At 41.1% G+C, this 27,370-nt stretch overlaps 1 protein-coding gene across 2 annotated transcripts in view; it reads left to right on the top strand.

Annotated features, from left to right (window-relative positions):
- The first annotated feature begins 2,728 nt into the window (after nt 1–2,728).
- The window catches only part of ARL15 (ADP ribosylation factor like GTPase 15), a 225,924-nt gene continuing 201,282 nt past the window's right edge, over nt 2,729–27,370 (top strand). Inside the window, exons 1-2 of one of the 2 annotated variants that reach the window (XM_050913532.1) lie at nt 15,539–15,560; nt 16,193–16,249. In XM_050913532.1, coding sequence (XP_050769489.1) covers nt 16,196–16,249 — 54 coding nt within the window. In that variant the 5' untranslated portion in view covers nt 15,539–15,560; nt 16,193–16,195. Of the gene's footprint in view, nt 2,780–15,538; nt 15,561–16,192; nt 16,250–27,370 lie in introns of those variants that run through there. The other variant, XM_050913533.1, reaches the window with a different exon arrangement.

The raw sequence follows: 27,370 nt of genomic DNA on the forward strand, positions 1-27,370 counted from the left end.
ATCAGTGCTAACTAAACCACACTGGAGAAATGTTTATGTAACTCATGACCACTCTCAGAAATTCTACTAGTTTTGGTCATTATGTCTGTCTGTGCTTGCTTATCCTTCCCATTAAAGTGTTTTCCAGTGTCTGACCTAAATCTCCCTTGCTACGATGCAAGTCAATCACTTTTTTCCCTTCACAACATCCTCTCTGCAGCAGCTCTCTACATATGGATTCTATTTTCCCCTCACTCAGTTCTAGAAGAAATAATTCCAATCCTTTCCCAGTATTGTCATAGGAAACACTTCTGAAATCTCTGCTTATTCTTGATGCTCTCCTTTAGATTCTCTGCTAGTCACCCTTCTTTTAGAGAAGCATCTAAAGTCAGCAAGTCTCAAGAGTGATGTATTACTGCTGCTAAAAAGAAATAAAGGGTTTTAAAGGTTAAGGGGAAAGCAGTGCAAAATGTTAAAAATCATGTGCAATGACAGAAGAACAATGAAATCGCAGTTTCTTGCAGCTCCTTTGTTATATTATTAAGAGGCGTACTTTAGCCACCTCTGTTCACCCTGTAGTTCCTACGGTCAAAAAGTGATCTCGTGACCAGCAGAAAGTTGCCAGCAATGGCTGTGACTATACGGAAAACAGTCAGAATACTGAATAGCAGGAAGGGCCAGTTCTGTATCCCTCCTTCCACCCCTTAGCTATTAAAATACTAAAATTAGCAAACTGCTTAATGATTCAAAGTAAACAAATTCATTTGTACTCATCTAAATTAAATTTAATCTGCTATGCAGCTGTATTTGACATTGATTTCCAAAGTAAAGTAAGGAGGGTCAAAGGAAGCAAGTTTTTTCTATACTAGACACATGAGGAAAATGAATTATCCATTGACAAGAACTACCTGCTTTTTGGGCAGACTCGGGGAACACCTTACCAACACTCTCCGATGCTGACTGGACGTTGTAACTGAGCCTGTTTGCAACAGGCCTTAATTCATTACAAAAATCAGAGCAGCAATTGCAATCGCCCCTCCTCCACCCCAGTTTACTAGAGCTAGGCCAACTGCTTACTAATATCCTTACAGATACTCATTCCCATTTGCTCTTGGATCTTCATTTACTCCTTCTTTCCTCTTTGCTCCTTACCTGCTTTTGCAATCACTTTTATTATGCTGTGTTTTTTTTTTTTTTTTAATTATCTCACTCGATACTACCTTTCTAGATTTCCTATCCCACAGTCATACTGAGAAGTTTCCTTCTATTTCTCCAGCAAGACAAGTGTTACCGCTAACATTACAGATTTGTGGAAAAGCCTAGGGTCAGATGTCAGCTTGCAGTACAAGACGTGAGCGTTGCTTTCACAGGTAGTTGGGGGAATTATGCTGTAGGATCAAGAAGATAAACTTCTTACCTGCCTACATCAAATTTCTCAGAAGTAAGTTTACTCAGAGGTTCTGCTGAATGTGGTTTAGCTACTTCGCTCCCTCCCGACAAGAGCTTGCTTCTACTGAGGTCAATAACAAGACTCCTGTCCCTACCCATCTGGAGTAAGTTTGCAAGCCGGATCGCTCTCTACCCGGGGCGAGGAACCCCTCCGCTCCCAGGCTGCCCCCGCAGCCACCGAGCGCCGGGCGGCCGCAGGGCCTCTGCCCCCGCCCCGGTGCGGGCCGGCCGCAGCGCGACGCCGGGGCACCCGCGGCGGTGGCCCTCAGCAAGTTCAAAACCCCGCAGCGCCGGAGGCCGGTGGGGCGCGGAGATGCGACTTTTCAGCAGCACAGCCCGGCGGTGCCTGCGGGGCTGCCGCCAGGCGCTCACACCGACACGGCCTGGTTTTGCCCGCAGCGCAAGCGACTGAGCCTTAGGCCACGCATATCAAGCGCTCTCCGGAGAGCTGCCACCCCCTCTCCACCTGGCCTGGTGGTCTCCTCCCGTGTGCCCCGAAGGCCGAGGCTCAGCGCAGAGCACAGCAGCAGCTCCCGCTCGGCCGGCAGCGGGAGCCTGCGGGTTCACCCCGCTCCTCCTCCCGCAGCGGAGCCGGCTCTGACCCTCGCCTCACCCCCCCACGGGAGGGCCCCACTGACCAGGCAACGGACCCGCCTAGGCGGAAGCCCCAGCCGCCTTCCCAGGGCGGGAGCAGAGAGCGAACCGCACCGGCGGGCGGAGAACCGGCGGACCTCACCCCCGCCACCACCGGGGCTGCCGCGCGCCCCGCCGCGCGCGTACGCCTTTAAGAGCATCCTCCTCGCGCCCCACGTGTGCGATCAGCTGATAGAGACGTCGCGCGGGGCGGGGCGGAGCGCGGGCTCTCGCTGCTGGCGAGCGCTCGGGCGCTGCGGGCGCCGGGCTGGGGTTGGCTGTGCCGCGGCCGCCCCCCTGCCGCGCGCCCTGCCGCCGCCGCGCGCCCCTCCCCCCCCCCCGCCCGCCGCCCCTCCCCCCTCCCCCCCCCCTCGCGCGCGCAGGGCCGCTGCGGCGGGGTTTGGTGCGGGTAGCGGCGGCGGCGACAGCAGCGGGCGCGGGCGGCTCTGACAGCGCCGCCGGGGCAGCGCCGGCGCCCCCGGACCCTCCGCCGGCCCTCGGGGCGGCGGCGGCCGAGCCTCCCCCAGCCCTGCACCTTGCGGCGGCGGCCGAGCCCCCGCGCCGCCGAGGCCGGCGGGGCGGCGGCAGGAAGCGCCGCTCCCTCTGACGGCGGGGTTCCCGGTGGCCCAGCGCCGCTGTCAGCCGGGCGGGCGCCCGCGGCCCCGGAGACCTCCTCGGCAGCGCGGCGCCCGGCGCCACCCGGTACATGGATTACCTGGTAGGTTCCCCCGGCGGGAGCGGGGCGCCCCCCGCCGCGCCGCCCCCGCCGCCGGCCCGTCGGACATCTTACCGAGCGCGCCGCGGCTGAGGCGGCGTCCCGGCGCGGGGGGGTGTGGGTGTGTGTGTGTGTGTGTGTGTGGAGGGGGCAGGTGGGGCGGTGGGCGCCGGCAGGGGCGGCGGGCAGCCGGAGGCCGGCCGCGCTGCCTTCCTCCGCCCGCCGGGCTGTTAAAGGGCGATAAACCGGCAGGGTTCCGCTGAAGCGTGCGGCGGCCGCGTTCATTTGGCCGCTATTAGATCGCTAAAGCCGTGACCCGGGTCGCTGTTTTTTTCCTAAATGCATGAGCTTAGGGCACGCTTGAATGAACTAAATTGTCACCCTGGGCGGGATCAGCCCTGCGCCCGGGCGGCTGGTATTCAGGGGTAACGTTTATTGCTCTTTAATGAATATTGGCTTTATTCGCCTGCGAGAGATCGTATCGCAGGCGCGCGCTCCGGGCTGGGGTCGTGGCCGGTGTTCAGGCTCACCGGCGCGCGCGCGGCAAGTAAACCCTGTGGCACGGCTAGGTAATGAGCTGGCGACTTTATTTTGGTGCGGTACCCGCTTACCTGGTCTTTTCCACGTAGCAGCGGGAGAGCGTAATGGGCACATCCCGTCACTCGGGTCTTGTTTCTTTGAGCGCCAGCCTGTAAACTGTGCCCCCTCCTTCCGTGTGAAGTGCTGCGAAGAGTCAGCTGGGGCAATAAGGAGTAGGTCTCTTCTGGCCATCCCTGCTCACTGGTGGTGTCTGGTGCGACCAGTCAGGAAGTGTTTGGAGTCAGAAACTTGACTCAGCCTTTCTGATGTCTTCACATGAGATGCGCATGGGTGTAGGCTTTCAAGAGGGGTTCGTCAACCAGCCAACAAAATCTCTGGAGGTGCTCTTTTTAGTGAATTGGTTTGAAGATTTGCTTGCCTTGAGAGCTGCATGCAGTGGCTGACTTTTCCTTCTCTGATGATGAAATTAACTAAACCAGAAATACATTAAATATTTACTTAAATATTATTTTTGTGTCCATGTAGCTTAGATTTATTTTGGGTTATTCAGCTTTATAAAAAAAACCCACAGAACAATGTTTTAGGCTTTCCTTCCTGAATTTGGATAACAGAGAGAGAACAGAAAATGAGTCCTGTGTGGCAGAAATGGTAGGTAGGCTTCTCTTTAAGAACCTAGTTAATAAAATACTGATAATAAACTTGCTGTGTGCCAAGTGCAGCCTTGTAGCTCCTTGAGAGCCTGGAGCTGTTTCTTAGATTTTTTTTCCTTCATAAACTTATATCCAGATGAAACTGGCCATCCTGTACTTTTTGAAATGCTTGCATTAACCTTTGTGACTGCTACAGGCTGTTGTGTGGAAGGCTGGCCACTCCGAGAACAATAAATTTAATAAGCCTTGGAAACTGAGAGCATGTTTTTGTATTAACTAAAGGGGGGAGGGGATTAAATAGCTCTACATTTTTTTCCTTACTCCTTTTCTCCAGTTGATACTTTTCCTCTTTTCTGTTGTGTGGCCGCCTTTGCTGCCATCTCTAAAAAAAGTGAATCTTCAGGATAATGATGTCCTGAGTGTTCATGCAATTTTTGCTTAATGTTTCTGTTGTATCAGGGAGTATCTCTGAAGACAGACTTTCTCAAGGTCTCATCAATCTCACAGTGCATGTGAAACATAAAGGACTCTTTTGATGTAGAAGTTGTTACAGGTCAGCCAAGTTACTTTTCAGAGGTGGTGAAAGCCAGGTGTTGGGGATAATAGTTTAAACAGGATGCTGGTCCACTGATGCTCTGGGACAGTCCAAGATGCCTTCATCTATCACTGACCAGCACTTGTTGCTGGGGTTTCCATACTTCTTATATAGGAGGAGTCCCTTGATCTTTGGAATACTTGTTGCAACTGGCATCAACTCTTTTAAACCAAAGAAGAAAAAAAACAGGGAAGTTTTAAATTTTTTGCATCTGTGTATAACTTGGAAAGAAAACAAATTCTGTTTGGCAGTTCAAATATTTTCTTGTGCATTTGTGCAGAGGACTTCCCCTTCCAGTCCTCATCTTCACCAAATGAAGGAGATTGGTCCTCCTTCGCCTTTCTGTGTTGATGGTGGTAAATGGAATGGCTCTTCCTGGTAATCAACAGCGGATTCAAGCACCTTAGAAAGTCTGCTCTGACAAAAAGAATTGATGGTGGTGAGTTAGGCACAGTTGTCTACAACCCACTTTCAGCCTGGAGGACCAAGCTGTTGCCACAGTCTGCCCTAGTGTAAAGATGGGCCTACTCTTCAGTGATGCAAGACTTGCAGTTATAGTATGAATGTTAACCTGTAGATGTAGAACAACCACCTCATTATTTTCATAACAGCAGTAGCAAAAAGCTGTACATGTTAAGGAACTTTGTGTTTAATGCATTTATGTCGGGATCTTGCACCTATGTGGGCTTCAAAACTTAAGCAGAAGGTCCCTTTGCTGGCTCCTCATGTTGGGGCAGCTGTGTTGCCTGCAGGCAGTGAGCTTTTCTCCTCTGCCTTTAGTGTGAAGCAGACAGCAGGGCAAAGGATGCAGTTGTTTCTGGCTGCAGTAGTCCCTTGAGAGAGGATTAGACAAAGTTTTGGTTGGCAGTGGGTGTGAATGAAGGAGTTTAGTGGAAGGAGGCTAGGATAACTGAGGTCAGGTTTGCTGCAGCATGGACTTAGGAGTCATTCCCTCTCGACGACGAGTCTACCCTCAGCTAGCTCTTACCAGACTTGCATAGGAAGGTTCTTTTCCTGATTTTTTCCCTGGATAGGGCCTACATTGATGGAGACTTTTTTCTCCTTTAAGGAGCTGATCCCAAGAAGTACTGAACATCTGCAGCACCTGGTAATATCAGCAGGTTATTGAAAATGTTCAAAACCTGCTCAAATCCAAGTCAATTGGAGCCAGCTTGGACTATGGCCCTGAAGCTTATATGGGTAGATACCCAGAACCTGTGTAGGACCTCTCCTACTTACAGTGTGATCCTTGATTTATGGCTAATGCCATTTGGTAAAGCACTGGTATTAGAAGAGTATCTTCTGCGGTGCTCTGGTCTGGTTTTGCATTGTAACAGAAGAGTAGCACTAGCCTCTGTATGTTTAATAGCTAGAAGAGGCTCTTGAGCCTGGTGCCTGTTTTATTTTTGTATTGATGTAATTACAGTGTTAGGAGTGGTGTGGTTTTTTGGTTTTGTTTTGTTTTGTTTTTTTTTAATCAACATAGCTAAACCAGGTTCAACATCTGGAGAAGAACCCATCTTCACTCATTTAGAGGCACCTTTTACTCATACAGTTTATTCTCCTTGCATTGAAGTTAACTCCTTTAGAACATACTATGCAAACACAGCTGCATCAATGTAGATTTGTAGGTTTTTGTGACTACATAATCCTGTGGTGTGTCTGCAACCTTCTTTTGCTTCTTTCTTGCTGCATTGTGTCTGCAGGGATTATAGCGTATACATAGACTTGTGTTGGCTGGCCTATGTTCAGCAGACTGTGCTTAATTTAAGAAATCATGGCATGATGCATCTTGTGAAAAGCATGGTATGTGACCAATCTTACAATTTTTGCTTGGAGAACTTGTGGGGAAACAATAGCAATGCTTCCATTTTTCATATGTGATACTTGCAATGCAAATGTTAAGCTGCTGAGAAGACTTTCACAATATACTTCTTCAGTGGCATCCTCTGTACTAGATAAGGATCTTACATTGAATGGTTGCATGTATCAGCCTGATCTGTGTAGAGCTTTTAAAAGCTACTTTAGAGGGTGATGAAATTTGAATCACAAATCCAAATGTGACTTCACAAAAAAAGAAGAGGTCTTATATTGCCCTGAGAGTTTGTAAGAGAAATTTGGTAACCTGTTTAATTTTGTATATTTAGCATTTTTAATATGATAGCTTATGCTTAAATTGTATCCTATACTATCTTAGTTGTGTATAAGAGTGTTTCTTGGGCAGGTAATGAAGAGTATATTCCAATCCGAAATGGAAGATAACACTTCCTGCATGAACAACCACATCAACTTTAGTGACTTTTTTCTTTTTTTTTTCCTTTCTTAAAAGTTAAGCAGGAACATGAGTATTGCAAAGTTAAGAGAGTGCACACTCTTAGTGCAGTAGAATCCTTGTTGCTTTGTTGGGGATTGTTTTTTTAACTGTAACAAGTGCGGGGTTTTTTGCTTCTTTGTACATTTGTTAGCTGTTATGAACTATTTTACTTCTGTATATGTGCACACAAGCTAAAATTTGGGTAGTTTTTGGGTAAATTGAACTAAATTTTCAAATTTTAGATGAATAGGCCTTGAAGTGACTTCAGAGTTTCTTGGTTTCTGAATGGTCTTGACCTCAAGTCCTGGGTAGTTAGCGTTCAGGCAGAGTCTGTCTTGACTGGGGAAAGCTGCATATACCAAGCTGTGGTTTTCTTGAAAACATTAGGTGATATTAAAAGGAAAAAAAAATGTTTCTGAGCAACTTTTCTTTCTTGGACAGCTTACCTTTAAGACCTTCCCTTTTATTTAGTTGGACCCTTTAATTTAATTGGACAGATTTGATTTAGAAAGTGGTAATACAGGACAGATCATGATCACTTAATGGTTCTGATCTACTTCAGATCCTGTCTTTCCATTGCTGTTGCCTGTTCCATTGTTTGTATCTGCAGGCCGTAGAAAACATTCTTTCTTATACTACAAATGGCATTATGGGGGCATCTGTTTGAAGGTTAGAATCTTACTTCATTGAGACTTTGTAGACCAGTAGCTGCTGTCCTTTGAATAAGGAAGGATGGGGAAGGTCCATACTAGGAACCCTGGATTTTTCCTCTGAGGCATGTATAGGTTTTTGATATATCAACTGCAACATGAGCAACAAGGTCTATATAGCCTTGCCCTCTTACCCTTTGCTAAACATCCGTCTCATCATATGAATTTTGTCTTTGTCATGTAACGATAAGGATTATTGGGGCTGTCTGTTGACTCATCGAGCAGCTATAACATCCTTGAAATTTTACACCCTCTGCAGAGCACAAGGGCTTGTATCTTAAGATACTACCCTCCTTCAGTTTGGGAAGCTGATTAGGCACAAGGATGAGGGGTCTGACAGTTGTTTCAAAATAGAGATATAGCTGAGTGCAGGAAAGACGGCAACTAACAGGTGTAAGATCAACTAGTGTACAGGGTGCATGCAACTGTATTAGTGTTTGGGTCAGATCTGAATTTTTGAAGTGAATCTTAGTCACCTCTACTTACTGTACGTAGGTTTGCATTGCAGAGTGATCACAGATCAGATGAACCTGATATTTTTGAGATGAAACCAGATTGGAAGATGCACTCAGCTAATGGGTTTTGAGTCCACAGGACCAGATCAGAAGTAGTCTGAAGTAAAACACCTGAAGTACGTAGTATGAATACTTGGTCTTCAGCACCAGCTCTTGCTATGCTGCGCTACTTGCTATTGTATACATAGCCATGGTCACTTAATCTGGAAGTGAGAGTGCTGCTGCTTCTGATTACTTTCTGCATCAGCATAGCAATGTAGGAAGAAACCCAAAAAATTTTTGAGACCCTCACCCAAAGAAGTTGTTGTGGCTAGGTTCCTTTTGGTATTTCAGCTCTATGAAGCATAACATTCAAGTCTAAGTCAACTGGGAACAGCAAATGGAATCAGTTCTGGGAGATGACCTCACCTGAATGAGCATGCTTCTGATGTAAGTAAGTTTGGGAGTTCAAGAACCTGATCTAGCTGAAGACCTGGAAGCAAGTTGCTCTGGAAAACAAATCCTCCTCCTTGGTAGAATCTACCTAGCCAGTATTGCAAACTGTTTTTGCTGAATGAGAGATGTAATCAGCCATACAGAAAGGGCAATAAAAATACTGGTGACTTAACTCACTGGAAATTACCTGGCTGAACACAGATCAGTGAGCAGAAGTGTGGAATTCCTTTGCAGAAGGTAAAAGTCAAATGCCGCATTTGCTCATCCTGCAATAGGAAGCATTAATGAATTCCCCAGGTAAACTTTTGATTCAAAGGTGGCTGTTACAAATAGTGAAACTTGATACAGCTTCCTTGGGAACACAAAAGAATGCCTTAATGTGATTATAATTTCCAGCACAAGATTCTGTGAAGTCACAGGAGTATTGCAGCGCCAGAAATTTCATTCTCTTCAGATACACACACTGAAGAAACAATGAATTAGCACGTTTAAAATCAAATTAATTTACCATTTTGCCTTTTCTGTGATGAGGATTGCGTTAGAGTGGTAGATGTTATTACATCAAAAAATGTGTCCCAGTTTCTGAAAATGTGCTAGTCTGTGTTTTTACGAATAGCCCTATAGTGTCCTTGTGAATCAGTCCCAAGTTCAGTATGTGTTGGGCCCCGTGTTGCTCTGCAGTATGCTGTTCCTGAATTCTTCAGTCAGACCTCCAAGCTTGAGGCAACATGGTGATGAATTTCACAAAAGGTTAGAAATGCAAGCTTTAAATAAGTGAGAGAATCTGCATTTAGTAAGGACAGAATATTCCTCCTAATACCCTGTGCTGATTACCATTTTTGGCTTGTTGTCAGTATCATCAGCTCATGTTTTTTAATACTGCCAGCTTGTGATGTTTATTCTCTTAAACTGAGTTCTGAAGTTTTGTGATTATGTGAGGATATCAGCTTTCCATTAACAAAAGAAGCATTTTTAGTTTCAAACTTAAATGCACAAATGTGGGCCCAAACAGCTGTAAAGCCATAAGGAGAAAAACATATGCAGTACTTAAAATCTTGTGATTGTTTGGGTTTTGGCTCATAATATGCTGGAGTATGTTGGGTTTGCTTTTTTTCACTGTGTGTGCAGCAAAACTTTCTGAAGTGCAAACTGTCTGACTGTATAAAAGCCCTTGGGGACATAAATAGGGTATTTGCAATTGAATAAGAGATTGGCTCATCTCATGCTGGAGCTCTTCAGAGTACAGAACTTTTCTTTTGTCTCACTGGCAGCCTGGTAAGGTGACTATATTAACTGCCAACACGAGGATGTAAGTAGCTTCCTGCTATCTGAGGAAGAGACACAAAGCAGAAGTCTAGCTGACAAGTCCTCTTATGTTTAGATGCATTCCTACCCTACAGCTTTGTTGCTTATAAGGACGAACAGCAGGAAGAACATGAGTCTTTGTACAATGCTTTGCTTTTATGGTGTATGTTTTGGTGGAGCAGTAGAAGAAAAATTTGTTTGTGGGACCACATTAGCTTTTGGCATTGGAAAGTCTGGGGAAGCAAGATGGCATCCAGGAGCCGGTAGTAACTGTTGATATGGGGGAAGTGAGTTTGCAGATTTTTTTTCTTTTCTTGTTAGGACTTGGAGCTTTTGGATGGAAGAAGCATCTGTTTTCTACGTTTTATTAGCTTTTACAGCAACTACTGCCTAGTCTTCCTTTATATGATTTTGCCTCTAACAGAGATGAAAAACTTTGAAGCAATAAAAAATGAAGTAATCATTCTGTAAACTGTCAATAGTAAGTTTCATAAATGAGCATTGATAGTGCTGCTCTGGCAGTGAAAAGAGGGAGAAGAGAATGCAGAGTTTACAAGGGAATTTCATGTTTGTGTTCAGTTGTATAAACTGCATATGCTTTGGATGGGCTGATGCGGAGACAAATATTAGAGTGCATGTTGAACCTGGGGAAAAAAATCATAGTACCCCTTTTGATATTGGTAATAAAATGGCAGATGAAATTCAGTGTTGATAAATGCAAAGTTGCATATGTTTATAGTAGAAGTCACATGGCAGTACAGATGCATGGATAGGCCCTAAAATACCATCAGTGCTCAGGAAAGGGAAAGAGGATCCTTCTTTAAAATGTCATCTCAACCCAGACATCTGTCAACAGGTTTAGAGTATTGAGAAGGAAAAAGAAGGAAAAATCTCATTTTTACACTGCTGAAATGTAAGGTTTGCTGTTAAATGCTACATTTCTGGTTGCATCATCTCAGAGTATTATAAAACCAAAGAAGATACAGAGAAGGATGACACAGTAATTATTAGAGAACAATTACATACATACAAGGAGGAATTAAATAGTTATAACCCTTCAGTCTGAAGAAGAGACAGCTGAATGGTGTGGGGAGGCAATATTACAGACATCTGTGAAATCATAAAGGTAAATAGGCAATAAGTAATTTCTCCCAATAGAAGAGCTCGATGACAGTTGTAATCCAGGAACTGCATTTTCCCATGAGTATAGTTGAATTCTGGGTGTTACTTGTGCAGTAACATTAGGGAGGCCAAAATGAGTAGACTGTAAATTTGTACAGTTTCTTGGAAGACATGTCCATTGTGGGGGGGTGTTAAACATGATGTTCGGATGTGATGGTAGGCTCGTGGAGACCCTGAAGCTGTGATTGCTGGAACCTGAGGATGTGTCCATGAGATATGATTCCCTGTATGTCCTGGTGCTTATGCTGTGGGCTAAACACCTCCATCTCTCCTTCTTGAGGGGACAGCTAGATCTAGTTCCAGAACAGGAAATTGCAGTTAGAAAATGGAGATATTCTGGCTGGTGTCCAGGAGCGCTCCCCAGTGTAAGCAGAATTGCATTGACTGTACAGGAGGTGAGACTTTTTAATTCAGAGGGGTTTATGAAGATATTTAATCTGCTCCAGGGACATGTAGCTAAAGGGTTCCTTCTGCTTGGAGGTGCTGCCTTGACATATGAGCAGAGGCTATTGGCCTTCCAACGTTTGTATCCTGACCAATTTATGGCTTTGTATGTAAGGCCCACAACACTGAGTGAACCTGAAACTGAATTGATAGCCTGTGTATAGTGCAGAGTGATGATGCACTCTACAGTGAGTGATCTCTCCTCTCAGTGCTTTATTCTTGCCTAGAAACTTGCATAATTTCAGGTTTCAGCAAGACTGGAGAAAAGGTACAGAATTCTTGAGAAGTGTCTATGCTGTTCTTGCAGCTATTCATTTTGTGTTGGCTGATCTGCATCTTTCACTGTCTGAACTGTCGCAGTCCTGGAAACAGTCATGGAAAACTGTTCTAGTGAGAGTATTGCCTAGAAGAGGGGAGAGCATTGTTCTCTGGTGCATCCACTTGATTACTTTTTATGATGACAAGAGAGTTCTTGGATCCAATCCTATTTCCTGTTCACATATCATTGCCTTTCCCTCAGTATCAGGTTTCTTCTAGTCTCTAAACTCAGATTTATTTTTCTAATGATTATGTACAAGAAGGTTGGTATTTTAAAAATCTAATTATTCAGCATTAAAGGAGAACGTGAAAGTATTTTGTGTGTCTTTTATCCCTGAGAACTGAGTTAAAAAAGAATTTGGGGAGTTTAAATTAGAAATGTTATTAATGGAATGTGCTAGAGGGCTGTGACATCTTGTGCAGAAAGAGGAGCCTTCGAGTTACTGCTTGGAGTTCAGTACACAAGCTTAGCAAACAGCAGTTGTGGTCAAAGTTCCTGCCACCTGTACTGTAGCGTAGTTGTGTGTATGTGCTTTTGGGTACCTACACATTCTTTAAAACACATAAGCACTGAGAATTTCTTGCAGGCTCCATACATATAGGCACCTTAAAATCTGCATACTGTTTAGACTTGTATTGCTAACTTTCACATTTCATGTGCACCGAAAAAGATGCAGATGAGAATGAAGGCAGAAAGGCTTTTGCCTGGAAGGTCCAGTAATTCCAAGTGATTGTGGACCACTTGCTTATAAATGAGCAGGAGGGCATCTTAATCTTTCTTTTTTACTAAATATTTTACCAAAGAAACGTATCACCAGAAAAAACCCAACAACTTCCTTTCTCATATTGCTTTCTAGTTTTGTGGTCTTGGAACTATGCTTAGTGCTGTAATTTATTTAGGATTATGGCAAAGCAAGCTGAGGTCAAGGTGAGTATTTCTGTTGGTTGGCAGAATTGAGTATACCAGCTCCTGCATTTCTGTCAGGTGTCGAGCCTTTTGTGTCTTTTCTGAGAAGCTGATTAGGATCCCTCCTCCCCTTTTGCCCACCAAGGTTCTTGAGACTAGTGCTTTCAATTCGGTGATTGCAGCTTTGAAGTAATCAGTTGCAGAACATGCTCTAATTGATCTTTTCAAAATTTGCTCTTTTGTAAATATTATGGGTAGGAATTTCATTTTGTATTTGCTGAAGATACAGATATTAAAACAGTGAATTTGTGCGGTTGCAGACTAATGTGTGCCTGTGTCAGAGTTGTATGAGTTTTTTTGTTTTAAACACCAAATACTGAAATTATTTTGTACTCATATTTGTACTGATAGCTGAATGCTTGAAAAAATGGACAGAACAAATGCTTGTTGTGAATGAAAGGTTGCACAGCTGCAAGGCAGACATCTTTCTAGGCCATTATGAACAGTTATATTTTTACAACGTATGATTAAAATAACAAAGTTTTTGGCAAATATATATGTTACCCATGAGTTTAGTTTCCAGCTGGAGAAATTATTTAATGTTTGTGAGATGACCCTTTGCCTAAGCAGAAGAGTGCATATTGGCAGAGATGCATGCTTATGTTGTTTGACATATTTGACCTGACGACTCCGTTTCTCACTTTAAACATGTTAAGTGACTTCTGCTAAGAATAAGTCTTTGTAGAATTTTGTCAAACAAGGTATCTTTCTTTTTGTAATATTTGTAGGTATATTTTTACATTATTTTTTTTCTTTTACTTTCATGCTTACCATGTAAAATCCTTTCAGAAAGCAACAATAAACTGTAAGTAAATTAAATGCAAATTCTCCAACAATTGTTTTGTTGCCCAATTGTATGGTCCAAAATGAGTTGCAAAACCAAAGTAATAAAAGATTACAAGTATCAAGAGTAAATTCCCCATTGCAGCAGCAGATTATCACATACGTTGTAATTCAGTGGTCAAAGTGATAGTCTGTAGGACAGTATCACTAAACATCTAATTATTTAAATCAATTCCTGATGCTTTTTCAGCTATTAAACTGAAATAATATTGGGGACAATGTAAATTGTTACGGCGGAGGAGGGGTGAATATAAGAGGGAAGCTAGTAACAACATTGGAATTAATGAGCTTTTTTAACACTATAGACTGCAGATCATAAGCATTATCTTGGAGGCTTGGGGAAGGGATTAGCTTAATATTTCAGTGGGAAATGCATAGGGGAAACATTCACTAGTACTGTATGTGACAGTAGGAAGGGGAGATAATTTTAGAATTCATGCCTTGTAGTAGCTTGTTGATTTCAAAACATTAACAGTCGCAAACCCAGCAACAGATGAGTAAGGTAACACAGATATAGCTTGCTTTATTCTACTGAAGCAAGGGTACACAAGTACTTGCTGGGGAATTTGAACTGCAGCTTAGTTCTCCCATGAATATATAGCCTGGAAGTACTGAACAAAAATTAAAAAAGGAAAACAATTTATAATGCTGTGCTTGTCTAGAATGAAAGCAAACTATATAGATTGAGAAACTGTAATGGTTTGCTGCTGCTGCATGTTTACTTCCCTTGCAACCTGAAATAATCTTTTACTTTGTATATAAAGTTGGGTCTGCCGTCAACATAGAATCTGTCATGATACTGAAAATACAAATCACCGTATATGTCACCCTGTGTTTAAGTATGGGCTTAAATTGCAGCAGACTCAGGTTAAGCATTAGGAAACTTTCTAGTAAGGAGGGTAATGAAGCACTGGGCTAGATTGCTTGGGGAAGTCATCCATCCCTGGAACCTTTGGAACAAGGTCTGCAAATACTGTCAGGAGGGGTATGGGTACAGTTTATAACCCCACCCCACCACTTTGTGTAACATAGGATTTCTCAAAGTCAGTTCTATTCCTGTTTTTCTGTGACTTTTTTTCTGTGGGAAACTCAGAGCACAAGTCGTAGAATTGGATGTTTGTTCTGAAAGCTGGGAGGAAAAAAAAAAAAGAGAAAAAATATCCTGGCAATTTAAATGGTGCTTTGAAGCAGCATTTTCTTGTCAGTAATAATATTCTAGATTGCTTCCAGTAAGAAAAGAAAATCAACCATGCTGATGAGGTTTGCTTTCAGGTTTTTGTGCTGTGCTTTTTGACTTTCACACAGTTCAGTGAAATACTGTTTGTTTAAAATTTAAATTTCACAGTTACAGCAAAAGAAGAATGTTGCTACACATTTTTTTATTACTCATAATTCCTAAGTAATTTTTTAATTACTTTAATTTTCTTTTAATTACTTTTTTAATTTTCTTTTAATTTTTTAAATCGCAGTTCTAATTAAATGGGTAATTCAGTTGCAGTTTTTTGGGGGAGTTAGAAAGCAGAGGCTGGGGAAAAAAAAAGTTTTCACTGATACTGTTTGAAGTCTGTAGCATCTAGCACTTCACCTTCAACATCTTAAAATACATGCAGATGACGTGTGAACTTGTTAAACATACAGTAAAAATGTTCCACTTGATGGCTTTAATTTTTGCCTATGGTGACTTCTCAAATACGTTATTTAAAGTCATTCCTCAATTACTCTTCTGAACAAATCATTGTAAGCCTGGTTTATTGTACCTGACCATATATAAAATGTGGCAAACCTACAGTAGGTTTTATTTTGGTGTTGGGGAGTTGCATTTATTTTCTGGGTTCTTTCTGCTATTTAAAGAAGGTGTTTTTCATCTGTTTCATCAGAAATTCATAGTCCATCCTCAGCCTCTCTTGGTGACTGCAGAAGACAGAATTGTGGCATCACAACAGATTGGAAGTTGAGCGAGTTGAGGGTAAAAAACGTTTAATATTATTCACAGCTGTAAGAGCAGATTAAATAAAATATTCAAGACAGTAGAGAGTTCTATTTGGAACATGAAAATCTCAGAAAACTAACGGGGTATGACTTCAGAAATGTGGGAACATTAAATTATATGCATTATTTTTGGTATATAGAGGAAAAGAATTCGAATGGTGATACAGGGAGAGAAGAACTATAATATTTAAACATGGAAGCTCTTTACAGTCCGCAAAGAAGCCAAAAAGCATATTACTCTATTGAAATGTCTCTTGCAGGTTGTTTTTAAACCAGAGTAGATAAAAATAAATGGAACTGAAAGCTTGCATGCAAAATGTTAATGTTGTGTACAGGCATTTTGGGGAGCATTAGATAATTTGAGGCCTATAATGAAATACTGAATTAGTAAGTGTAATGATGTTGGCAGCTGCTTCTGTATGAAAGGTAGTATTTGCATAATCTGAATTTATATGGCATTTTTCTCAGCTTGTTTAATACAGTCTTACAGAAGAAAGATAGAGTAATATACCATCAGGTATTTCTTTCAGGGCAGAGGGGAGAGATGGGAAGAAAACTAATTCTTAATAAATAGCATTCTTTGTAATGTCTTTATTTTAATTTCTTTAGACTATGTCTGAATGTATCCAGCTCTCATTTGCTGTTTGTAGAATTGGCATTTACACGGTAAGGCAATGTTCTAACTGACTAAATAATTTTTGTTAGCGTTAATGCCATTTGAGTGAAAAGAAGTTACTTAGTTTTTTGGGATCAGGATTAAGTAATGCAGTTAGCAACAGGGATTTGTCATATTAGTTTACATAAACGAACTACAGCATGGTTTTGTCCTGTCAATAATTTACTAATACCAGGACAGAAAAAGTATTCTCCACTTTAATTAAAAAGGTAAAGAAAAATTCAGCGAACCTCTTAAGGTGTAAGAAAATTTAGAATTTGTGTGTATCAGTTGCTGAGGATTCTGGCCTAATGTAATTGCTAAAGGGTTTGTATACATTTGCTTTTAAATATCCATGATGTTTGAGTAATGTCATATATTAAAACATGTTAGCTAAATGCACATATTGTTGTAAGCTTTGTCTGGAGTGCCTTAATATTTTCCAAATGCTGTTAAGTTAAACTTCTCAAACCTTAATTAAGTTGTATAAAAGAAATATGAGGTTTACTTCAAACATATGTCCCAAATATGCTAAGTTATTTTTTTTTGCTGCTCCCAGTTGTTCCAATTAATGATGAGAACAGTTAGATGAATGGAGTGTTTCGTAGCAATTAATTGTGTAAGCTCTGCTTACACAATGTATAAGACACTGTTGCTGAAATCATGCTTCAAATGCTGGAGCTTTTGGAGTGGGAATGCTGCTCCTGCTGTTAATCCTTTTCAGGAGGAAGCCTAGCACATACCACTTCCTGTTCTGTTAGGCTGTACAGTCAAAAGTGTAAGTGTGGTGTGCATACTGCAGTGCACTGCCAAGTTGTAGTAGCTGCGGTTGTAGTGATAGTTGGATAACTGATACCTCATTGCGACCTTTTGGGCAGCATAATATTTAATTTCATCAAATGTTTTAAATTACAAAATGTAAAGAGCTAGTCTCATTTATGAAAATGCTGAGAGGAACTGATTTCATCAACTGCTGGTACTTAAGGGAGGAAAGCGAAGGAGGATGATGAGTAGGCTTCAGAGCATCTAGAGATGCACTGTTTTGGCCACAGTGTAGAGGCAGGACATGTGTCCCATGTAAGGTGCATTTGAAGGCAAAAACAGTTCCTTTAGGAAAATGCTAGGTGCCAGGAGTACTTGCTTATAGAGAAATGCCTGTCATTGGAAAGGTGAGTTTCAGGTGATCTGGCTGGAGAGTGGGTTTGGACAGCTTTGGTATCAGAGTAAAAGGAGAGGCCTGCTGAAGTGAGAGCTATGTGGAAATGCAGCGTGATAGTTCCTCCCTCCGCACTGTGCCCTGCTCATGCTCACTCATGTAACTCAGTCACTGGATTTGTTGCTCAGGTATGTGAGCAGTTGGGCAGCTAGCAAGTATGGTGCTCCCTACTGATGTCAAGAAGCAAAACACAAAACTCCAATTCATATTTCCCATTTAATTAATTCCTTATATCTTGTATCATGTGCTTTCTACTGCATGCTGTTTTGCAGATTTAATAGATTTTTTTTTTTGTTAATTGATTGATTTTTATCCAAAAGCTAAGCAGTCTCTCAAACACCAGTCCTTATCAGCACCATGTGTTCAGTTTGTACTGTATTACTTGGACACTTCCTGTTCTACACGTCCTTGTTGTACAGCGCTGAAAGTATCTTGCAAAGGCTCTTAGTCCTTTGGACTACAGACATCTCAATTGTTAGTTTGTTATCGAGCTGCTTATCAGTAACACTCTTGAGCACCTATTACTTCAGCTGTACTACTCCATTAAATAGGCTTCCTGTTTTTCAGGCCTGTACACTTTATGAGATGGAGGAAGCGTTTATATAGTTATCCATGGCAAAAGAGCCTGTGCAGCCTTCAGCTACCATGAGTAAGAAGATGAAGCTTCGTTGTCTTGAGCTAGGAAAAACATAGATCTTTGCAAGAGTGCAGAAAGATATGTATGCCCATTTTGGGGGATTAAACCAGATGAGATTACTTAGAAGTGTGTACCCTTGAAGGAGGGGAGTAGAAAAGCAGAGGTGGTTAATATAAAAACTGTATAGATAATTGTAAGGATCTGAAGCTGAAAGATGTGTATCTTAAAATGAAAACATTATCATAAGCTTAAATGAAAACTTTTGGGATTAAAAAACCAATCAACCAACCGACTAACCAAAATAAAACTGCATTTCCTCTGTGTGTTTTACACAGCTAGTACCTTCTGGCAGAAATACAAGTCTTTTCAGATGCCTGTTTCTGTTTCTTCAACCATACTAGTGTCTTGAGTCAGATGTGTCAGTTGGAAGTGTGGGAACAGGCAGATAAATTACTTCTTGAATCTGCATGACTACAGAGACTGTAAGCATGTGACAGCTTGTAGCAAAGCTTATCATTATATTATCATTAACTTCCTTTCTGTTTCTGATTTAATTTTCTTAACCAGGTAAAAATCCTAATAAAACAACATGAACTTCAGAGGAAAAAGAATCCAGAATTTGTTGTCTTGTAAGACAGTTTTTATGATGGGACATTTGCCACCTTTATAGATAGTTAAGACTCCACCTTAGAAACAGTGTGCATGATGGTATGCTTACACATCTTCTCTGGAAGGTTCTCTGATGCTCTGTGCTAGGCTTTGAGACTTTTTTTCTTCTCAACTGTTTGCATATGATAGTAAGCCTTTTTGAACAGGGGTAATAAGGTATTCTTTCCTGTCCGTACCCGCTAAATGTGACTCCAGGAATAAGCAAAAAGTAGTTTTCCTATCATTTCTTGGTTTGGATGATAAAACAAGGACAGAAGCCTCTGCAGTGGTCAGAACCATGCAGAAAAACTGAGGAGACTTAGTGGAAGCGTCGTCCTTTGCTGGTACATATAAGAAAGAAAAATATAGGAAAAGAACACTTTCCCTTCTCAGGAAATTAGAAAGTAACAGTTTTCCTTGATTGCAGAATATGGCATCAATGGATAAACAATTAGAAAACACTCATTTAAAAACAAAATGATAAGGATAACAAAAAGCCCTCTGTAGTGCTTTCTGCTTCTCAGATGCTGGGTATGGCAAAAGTGGTGCACTCTAGCAGCATTGCATCAATGTTGGCGTCTTCTTCCTGAAAATGACGAGTAATGGATATTTTGGTATTAGTAGCCTCTTGGCTTGAATTTATGCAGTGAGATGTGGAAATAAATGATGCATTTATACAGCTGTGCTTGCCATAGTTTATATATGGTAAGTATAGTAAATGATGCAAATGTGCTTTTAGTTCTTTGATTTACTTTGGATTAACTTACATTTGTCTTTGTTTACAATGATAAATTCATGTCTTGAAATGGTTTGACTGGAGACAGCTGGTGTGCTAAGGAATTTGTCTGATGTTAGAACAAAACAGAAATAACATTCATGAAGTGTTGGAGGGGAAGCTCTTAAGAGAAGAGAAACCAACTGAGGCGCTAACTAAAGGCGGTCATGGAATAGGAGGTAATCATGGGAGCATGTTTGGAAAGGTTCAGGAGCCAGCCTCTGACTTACAGTATGGAAAGCTTCCTCTGAGACTCTTTCCCTCCCCGATGTGGTTTCCCATTGGAAAGTGCAAAGTTAAAGTAGTAACAGAGCTCATATAGCATATCCTGCCTACTCCTCCCTTTCCCATGTTGTGTCCTTGACATGAGCAGCAAAACAAAGGCACAAAAGGGCAGCAGGAAAAAATCCTTTTATGTGCTACCCTTTGGGAAATGTGGACAATTCCATTCACAGTCACTGTTGATATTCTGTGGGTAGACTGCTGGAAAGGAAAGGTATAAATGTTTTCAACTTCCAGCCTTAAATAAAAGGTGCTTGCCATCACCAGTCTTGGCAGTGACTTGCATTTGATGGGAGTATGTCCACTTTGTTGTTCAAAATCCATAGTCAAGCTGCTTGAACCATGCGGATTGTGGTGTGCGTTGCTACCAAACCTAAACGAGAAAGAGAGGCAGAATGTTCAGATGCATGTGTTGTTCTGTGCATGTGAATGTTAGATATACTGTGGGTTTGTTTGCTATGAGCTATGAGACTTTCCCTTCTACTTTTCCGAAATAAAGAAAGAATTGTGACTCTTTTTTTTCGAAATGGGGAAAGTAAAGACAGGTGAAGTGGGAAGTCATCAAGGCTGGGCCAGGAGTGAGGGTCAGAATACAATTCTCTACCCTTTCTCTCCACAGAGTTCATTGGTTAAAGTAAACTGTACTCAAATTGCTGAGCAGCCTCTCCTTGTGGCCAGAGCTCATGTTATCTGCTCAGAGAGATCAGCGGCTTGGTCCAACCAATGCTGCTGCGACAGCATTACTTCCCTGAGCTATTAACTGATATACACCGAACTTACAGCCCTTTGACAACCTCTGACAACTAGTAATTGATTTCACTGGGAAAGGTATGGTTTGTCAGAATGAAATGTCTGTTTGACAAACTTGCAGGCTGCAATAGAGCTTTGTCCTGAACTAGGGACATTACGAACTTGGGTTGTATTCCTTCTAACTCGTCTCTGCTGTCCATGGCCCCTTCCTGCTTTAGAAAAGAGCAGTGTTGTTCCACAGACCATTAACTTTAGGGGGGACTAGGAAAAAAGCCCAGATCCTCATTACAAGAGTCTCAAATCTTTTCTGCTCAGACAAGTTGCTGTTCAGTTTGTATTTATCAAAGCGATGTGGTTACTTATCCTGTACATAAACACCATTTTGCATCTTCCCTTTGGAAGTCAGGATTCCTGATTGTCAATGTTGCTGTCTTTCCAGAAAACAGTTGTGTAATGTACTGGAAAAATGTAATGTTTTGCCTTCAGTGGCTGGTCTGCATGAAAGATAAACTACTCCTGTAGGCTCAAGTGATGCAGGGGGTGATTGTGTGAGCATGGAATTTTACTGATGGCGTCTGCTGAGCATCCTTTTTTCATACAGTTTGCAAAGTAGCCTCTTTAATTATAAAAATAAAAAATAATTCTTTTAAATGAATAATAGATTTAAAATGTAAATTGTAAGTACATTGCAAAGCAAAGGTATTCAAAATCCTGACAATCTTCTATGAAAAATATCACATACTTGAAATTTGAGCTTCCCTGTGACTATGGACTCAGAATGATAGCAGTGGGGCATGTTGTAGTACTAAGTGGCAAGTGTACAAATCCAGCAGTTAGCTGTATCATTTGAATTACTGAGGGGGCAAAAAGACTAGAAATGGCTCTTCAGTGAAAGTGAGTTTTTTCTTTCACGTTTGGTAGTCCAGAGGTTGGGACTGTGCATAGCCATGTGGTTTGCAAAAAAGCAAGTTAATGTGCAAGGATTCCTGGAGTCTGGCTGGGCAATTCTAAATTGTGGTGAAAGATTGCCCTATGATTATGCTAAAAGTTGCATGCACTGCTGCTCTGTGTCTGTGTGTACAATCACATCCTCTACTTTCTACAGTTCCATGTATAAGAATCTAGCAGGTGATTTGCAAGTGGAAATAGCGAGTATCAGTAATATATACCATTCATAGTATTTGCATACAGCTGTTTTAGTTGTATTTATTGTTCTGTTGTTACTCACACTTTTCCCAAAAGTGGTGTTGCTTCTGAGTAATGAATTGTAGGTTGTTTCTGGTTGGTCTGTATTTGTCTTTAACAGCAGCTGAACAACCACAGTGTATTAGAAATTATATTTCTTGCAGGATAATTACCTTTTTCACAAGATGTCATGTTACACCAGAATTGGGATCAGTCTGTTCATCAGGTCTTAGGCTTGTTTTGACACTGTGAGCTCAAAAGCTTGTCTGTTTTCCTTAGACTGATAAAAGATTGCTTTTCCCTATGAACATGCTTACCCTGTATCCCGAGGGCATCAGTGATATGTTACTTATGATTACTACTGTAAGTAGTTCAACTCTGTTTTCTGAAGACATCCTGCATTTGTTCAAGAATAGGTATCTTTTAAGGGAAGAGGTCATACAAGTGGATAGTAGATAAAAATTAAAGGAAGTGCATCAAATGCCACAGTTTCATCTGAGTTAGCTTTTTTTTGGGAAAAGACCCTTCTAATTCTCTCCATTAGTATGTGTCTGTCCTTGGTGTTTTTAATGTTTCTCTTCACCGTAAAGCTGAAAATGTTTGCTCAGGTGTTGAAGTTAGTTTTTAAAGTGGTCTGCTGAATTTCTTGCCGCTACAGCTTCTTTATAATTATAGTCTGCTGTCTCAAAATGCTTTGAGATTGTGTCCATGTGTAATTAAAGCCATAAATGCTTTTGGGAAGGCTGTTCTACAGCATCCTTTCGATCCTTTTAAAGTAAATAGCCGTTTTTAGATCAGCCTTCTATTGCAATGTTTGTATTTTGATCAGTTTGATTATATTTCACACAAATCTTAAACCTATTTATATTCCGTAATATGAAGACCTTTGAAAAGTGCCACTTCATTTTTGTTGGCAAGGATTTATATGGTACAAAATTGCATTGAATTTTTAATGGATTTATATTGCTGGGTATTATGGTGTTGAAGAGTAGAAAATGACAGTGTTTAATAGATACTGTAACTTCATACAGTGGTTCCATGGGTATGCATATGTATAAAAAGACATATTTCAAAAGGTAGCTTTTGAGTAATTAAGTGTATTAGTATCTCAAATGCCATTCTGGGCAATAGACTTCTAGGAATTGGTAAAATGTGGAAGTAATGTCAAGGATGTCTTGTGTCCTGGAAAGCAGAGGTTGCTTACAGCTGTTACGTGGCGTGTTGTAACCAAGACTAAAATTCTGTTTTTGGTGTTGTCACAGTTGCCTGTGTGAACGTAGACAAATCTCTTGTACCTCCCTTTCAGCAGTATTTGTTCCAAAGCTTCCCAAACTTGCAACTTCAATTTCTTAGCTGTATTTAATGCTATCAGTTAAAGTACTAGACCTACCTTGTTTCACTCAACCCTTTTGATGTCCTCTTTAAGAGCACATGAACACAAATTATTTGTTGTGCAGTTATTTTATTAAACGTTGCATCTCGGGCCAAAACGTGACCTATCCTTTTTGCTTATCTTCTTGCTCTTTGAGGAGCAGTACTCCTGTGTGCTTTCAGTATGTTTGCTTCTTGTTGAAGAGAAACACGTAGTGCAGTGCACAGGCCTTCCTCACTCCAAGTCGTATGAAATACATCTGTTACGTCCTGTTTGAGATAAATAGAGATGGCAGAAGAGCTGAAAGACTGCACGGAGGTTATTTCCTTTGCAGCAGTCCTAGCTAGCACAACGTTGAAGCCAAATACTCTTAATCTCTGACCGTTCTGTGGCAGTGTGTCGGTTACCTGGTTTGGGAAACATGTGTAACTACCTCTTCACCTCCTCAAAACTCCTGAACATCAGCCAGGTGGTGTGGTTCTTCATGTTTAAGTTTTTTTGGTTCAGCTGCTTACGGAATTACCTCAATATAATCTGCTAATGTTTGTCACTGTCTTTTCTCTTTCATCCCACAGTTCAGTTAGTCATTATTTTATCTATTTTCTACACTCCCATCCTGTTCAATGGTCCCTTAAGCGTCACGTTTGTTTTCTTCACATCTCTGATGTCATTCTACTTCATCCTGGCCTTCTCTGTTAGATAGACTTCTTGCCACTGACAAAAATAATGCTTTTTATTCTGTACAACTTACTTTCCTTGTACCTCAGACTTGTTTCTTAGTGTTGCTTTATTAATTTCCTCCAGTTTTAGCACAGAGTGTTTTAACTTTTCCAGTTGTTTGTTGGGGTGAGTGGTAGTGGTGGAAAGGTGTGTGTGCAGATGAAACATTTTGACGTAAATTGTATGCTAGAATCTCTTTCCCTCAAGTTCTGTTAACCACTGTTCACACTGTAGTGTAGTCAGACAACATACACTTCAGCTTATGAAAGATGATTGTTCCCTGATTCTAAAACTGCATGCATTTCCAAAACATGGGAGATTTGTTTCTTAGCCAGGCCTGTGTTGTGTTAGTGTTCTTTTGAAGATCTGCTTGCTTCGTTTTGTTGTCATCTTGAATTACATGGAAGACATTCCAGTGCATTTCTCTGGATTATATACTCTTAAGTAATAACCCCGCTGTATAGGGTCATACCTAGAGGCCCGACAGAGCTTGATACTCTGTTTGATTCCTATCATAGTCTCCACTGTGACAAGCAGACTACAGACAGATAGGGAATGTATCAAGCACAGCAGTGTGTGTGGAAACCGTGCAAGTTCTGTGCCACGTGCACTTGTCTACGCATGGAAAACAAGGAGGGATTTGTTGTGAAGTTGAATCTGTGTAGACAAAAGATCCCGGAATGATGAAGGGAAAGTGAAACAAGCCTGTGGAGTAGAACTTGACAAAGACTTTTGATTATTGACATGAAGGTTTGTGTTTCAGATGCTTTTGCCTTGCTCTTTGTAAGAATTGTGTGTTGCTTTTTCTCTGCTTGAATTTATTAGCTATGGAAGAGACTGAATCGACTAAGAGAGAGGCTCACAAGAGCAGGTTGGGTCATGTTGTGGGATGTTGGAGGGAAGTAACTCTTGGTTTCAAGGGTTCTAAAATGCTTTTCACTGTAACATCTCACTTGACTTTGAACACGATGGTGACTCTGAAAGGATCAAGTGTGGAAATGCACACCTTGACATACCAGATTAACAAGCAGAGGCTACAGTAGCCTGAGAACGCCAAATACTGGAACTCAGCCTTGCAGGCAAGAATAGCATAGGTGTCATTAAAGTGAGTTCTAAATCCAAATACCCCATGAATAAGAAGGTCAAAATGTATATTAAAAAAAAAAAAGTTGCTGTGGAGTGAGCTATGCTGAGCCAGTGGAAATGTGAGGCTCTAGGACTATCGGATAATGAGCAAGAAAACCACAATAAAAGAAACTGAGGTTTTAGGTGTGTGTTCTGCTGAGCCTGTAATGTAATGTGAGTTAATCTTACATAAGCTACCACTCTCTAATAATAATCTAGTGGATGGTACATCAGCTTCAGATGGAGATTATGAATAAAGCTCTTAGTACGAAATCTGAATGTATTTAGAAATGCCTGTGGAACTCTTCTTCATGATGGTTTTATTATTCTGTCTGCTTGTATTCCCGAACCTTGCAGCTAGTGGCTCAACTTTCAAACTTCCTGATGAGACACAAGCTAATTTCTTTTTTTTTTTTCCTGCAGGGTAAACTGAGGTGTAAAACGCAAACAATTTACTGATATTTCACAGCAAGTTGTAGACAAGATCTTGTGGTTCTGAGTCAGGATGCCTTGTGTGATTGACATCTGGGCATTTGAATTCTGACATTAGCCTTCTGCTCTTCCTACTGTTGAAATTAGAACATAATTCGAAAAAATACGTTGTGATTGCAAATTTGTTTGTGAATTCTAGAACAGGATTGAGAAAAGATTGGCTTGTTTTGTGCGAGTTAGGGATTTTCCCTTTTAAAATTCTGTAGTGTAGGAAGCTCTTTCCTGAGGAAGGAAGATGCTCTATTTCTTGAGTAATAGTGCAAAGAATGCCATCTGGTTTCATGTTGTCACTACTCTGTCCCCTTTCTAACCTCTTTCAAGCTTTCTTTGCATGGATTCTTTAGGTGAGATAGGTGTGCCAGGTAAGCTGACATCTTTTTTCTCTTAGCATCCAGTTCTAATTAAGTAACCATTTTTTTTCCATAGATGCTAACTGTGATATTGTATGTGACCAGGGTTCAGGATTTTCTGTTTTTCATCACCTGTTCCCTTTATTGCTAGAATATTTTTGTTGAAAAAGCTTGTGTTATATTTCAGTGTGTGTATTGCTTGCTTACCATAACAACTGCTGCAAGGAAGGTCGTCTGCTCTTAATAAGGAAAAAGTATTCAACGGAGAACTGAAAGAGAGTGCATAGCCAATGTGGTGCCAAAACTTTTATTTATTTATAAAAGTAATATATAAATTTTTACTATAAAATGCTCAGTATGTTGAACTGTTGCAGGTCTTCGTGTTGCTGTTTAGACACTGGCCACTTTTGTATTCCTTAGCTCTTAAACTGACTTCAGTTACTTTCTGATGATTATGTCTGTGTTTTGTACTGAAAACAAATTCCTTATTTGAAGAGCAAGGTTTGATTCTTGGTGGAGCTTTGCAAGAGTTATTTGGGTTACCAAAGAAGGTCTTTCTGTAAAGGTCTTTTCAATGGCTGTTTTGGGTTTGTCAAGGTTGAAATGCCTCATTTTTAAAGAAAGGCTTAATCAAGAAAAGTGCTTTATAGACAGATGAAACAATGTATTAACGTGTTGCTGATGCAAGAGTTCATGGCATGGATTGGTAAAGTATAAGAAGCCTCAGAAACAGAGAGGCTGCCTTGATGCACAAATGATTCAGTTTTTCATGTTCACACAACAGAATCATAACAAATAGGGTTGAAAGGAGTGAGAGTCATCTAATTCATCCCTGGCCCAGAAGCAGGATGAGCTATGGCCAAACCAGCTCTGACCAGACTGGTTCTCTCAAAAAAGCCAGCAGATTCCATAATCTCCTCTGGCAATCTCTTCCCGAGCTCAGCTAGCCATACTCCTCTACACACTGTTTTTCTAAGATCTAACATAAATGTCCTGTTAATCTCTCTTGCTACAGTTCAAATTCTTCTTTGTTTTACACATAGCAAACAGGGAGAAAAGTCTATTCCTTTGTTGTCTGAAAATTGGTTGTCACGTACTTTTTCAGCTTTCTGTAAATTAACAGATGGGTCATTCTGTACAGAACCCCAAAGTTACAGCCAGAATGAGGAGTTATTTGTGTGGCAGGTTACAATTCAGAAGTGCTGCTGTGTAGCTCCCCTTTGTTCTTTTGACTTATTTACTTCAATGAAACAGCGGTCAGAAGCAGCTTATTATTTTCATGCTGAACATGGTAAATTGCTTGATGAGGATCATTCACTGGGTAGGCACTCTTCTGTCAAGGATACCTGGAAAGTATCTTAGAAGATAAGCTTCACCAATGTTAGCACTTGATTTTATTGGACAATAGAAACAACATAAATATACCTGGACGTTCCTAGAACAGAGGATGAAACCATGAAACAGATTCAACGTTTTTTCTTTCCTCTTTCTTAAGAGATTTACCAGTTGTGACTCAGCACCTCTTCTATAGCAGTTGGGAAGATAAGATTTTTACAGTGAAAAGATTCTCTCCCCTAAAG

Source organism: Gymnogyps californianus, chromosome Z, assembly GCF_018139145.2.
Source record: "Gymnogyps californianus isolate 813 chromosome Z, ASM1813914v2, whole genome shotgun sequence".
In the NCBI taxonomy this organism is placed as follows: Eukaryota; Metazoa; Chordata; class Aves; order Accipitriformes; family Cathartidae; genus Gymnogyps; species Gymnogyps californianus.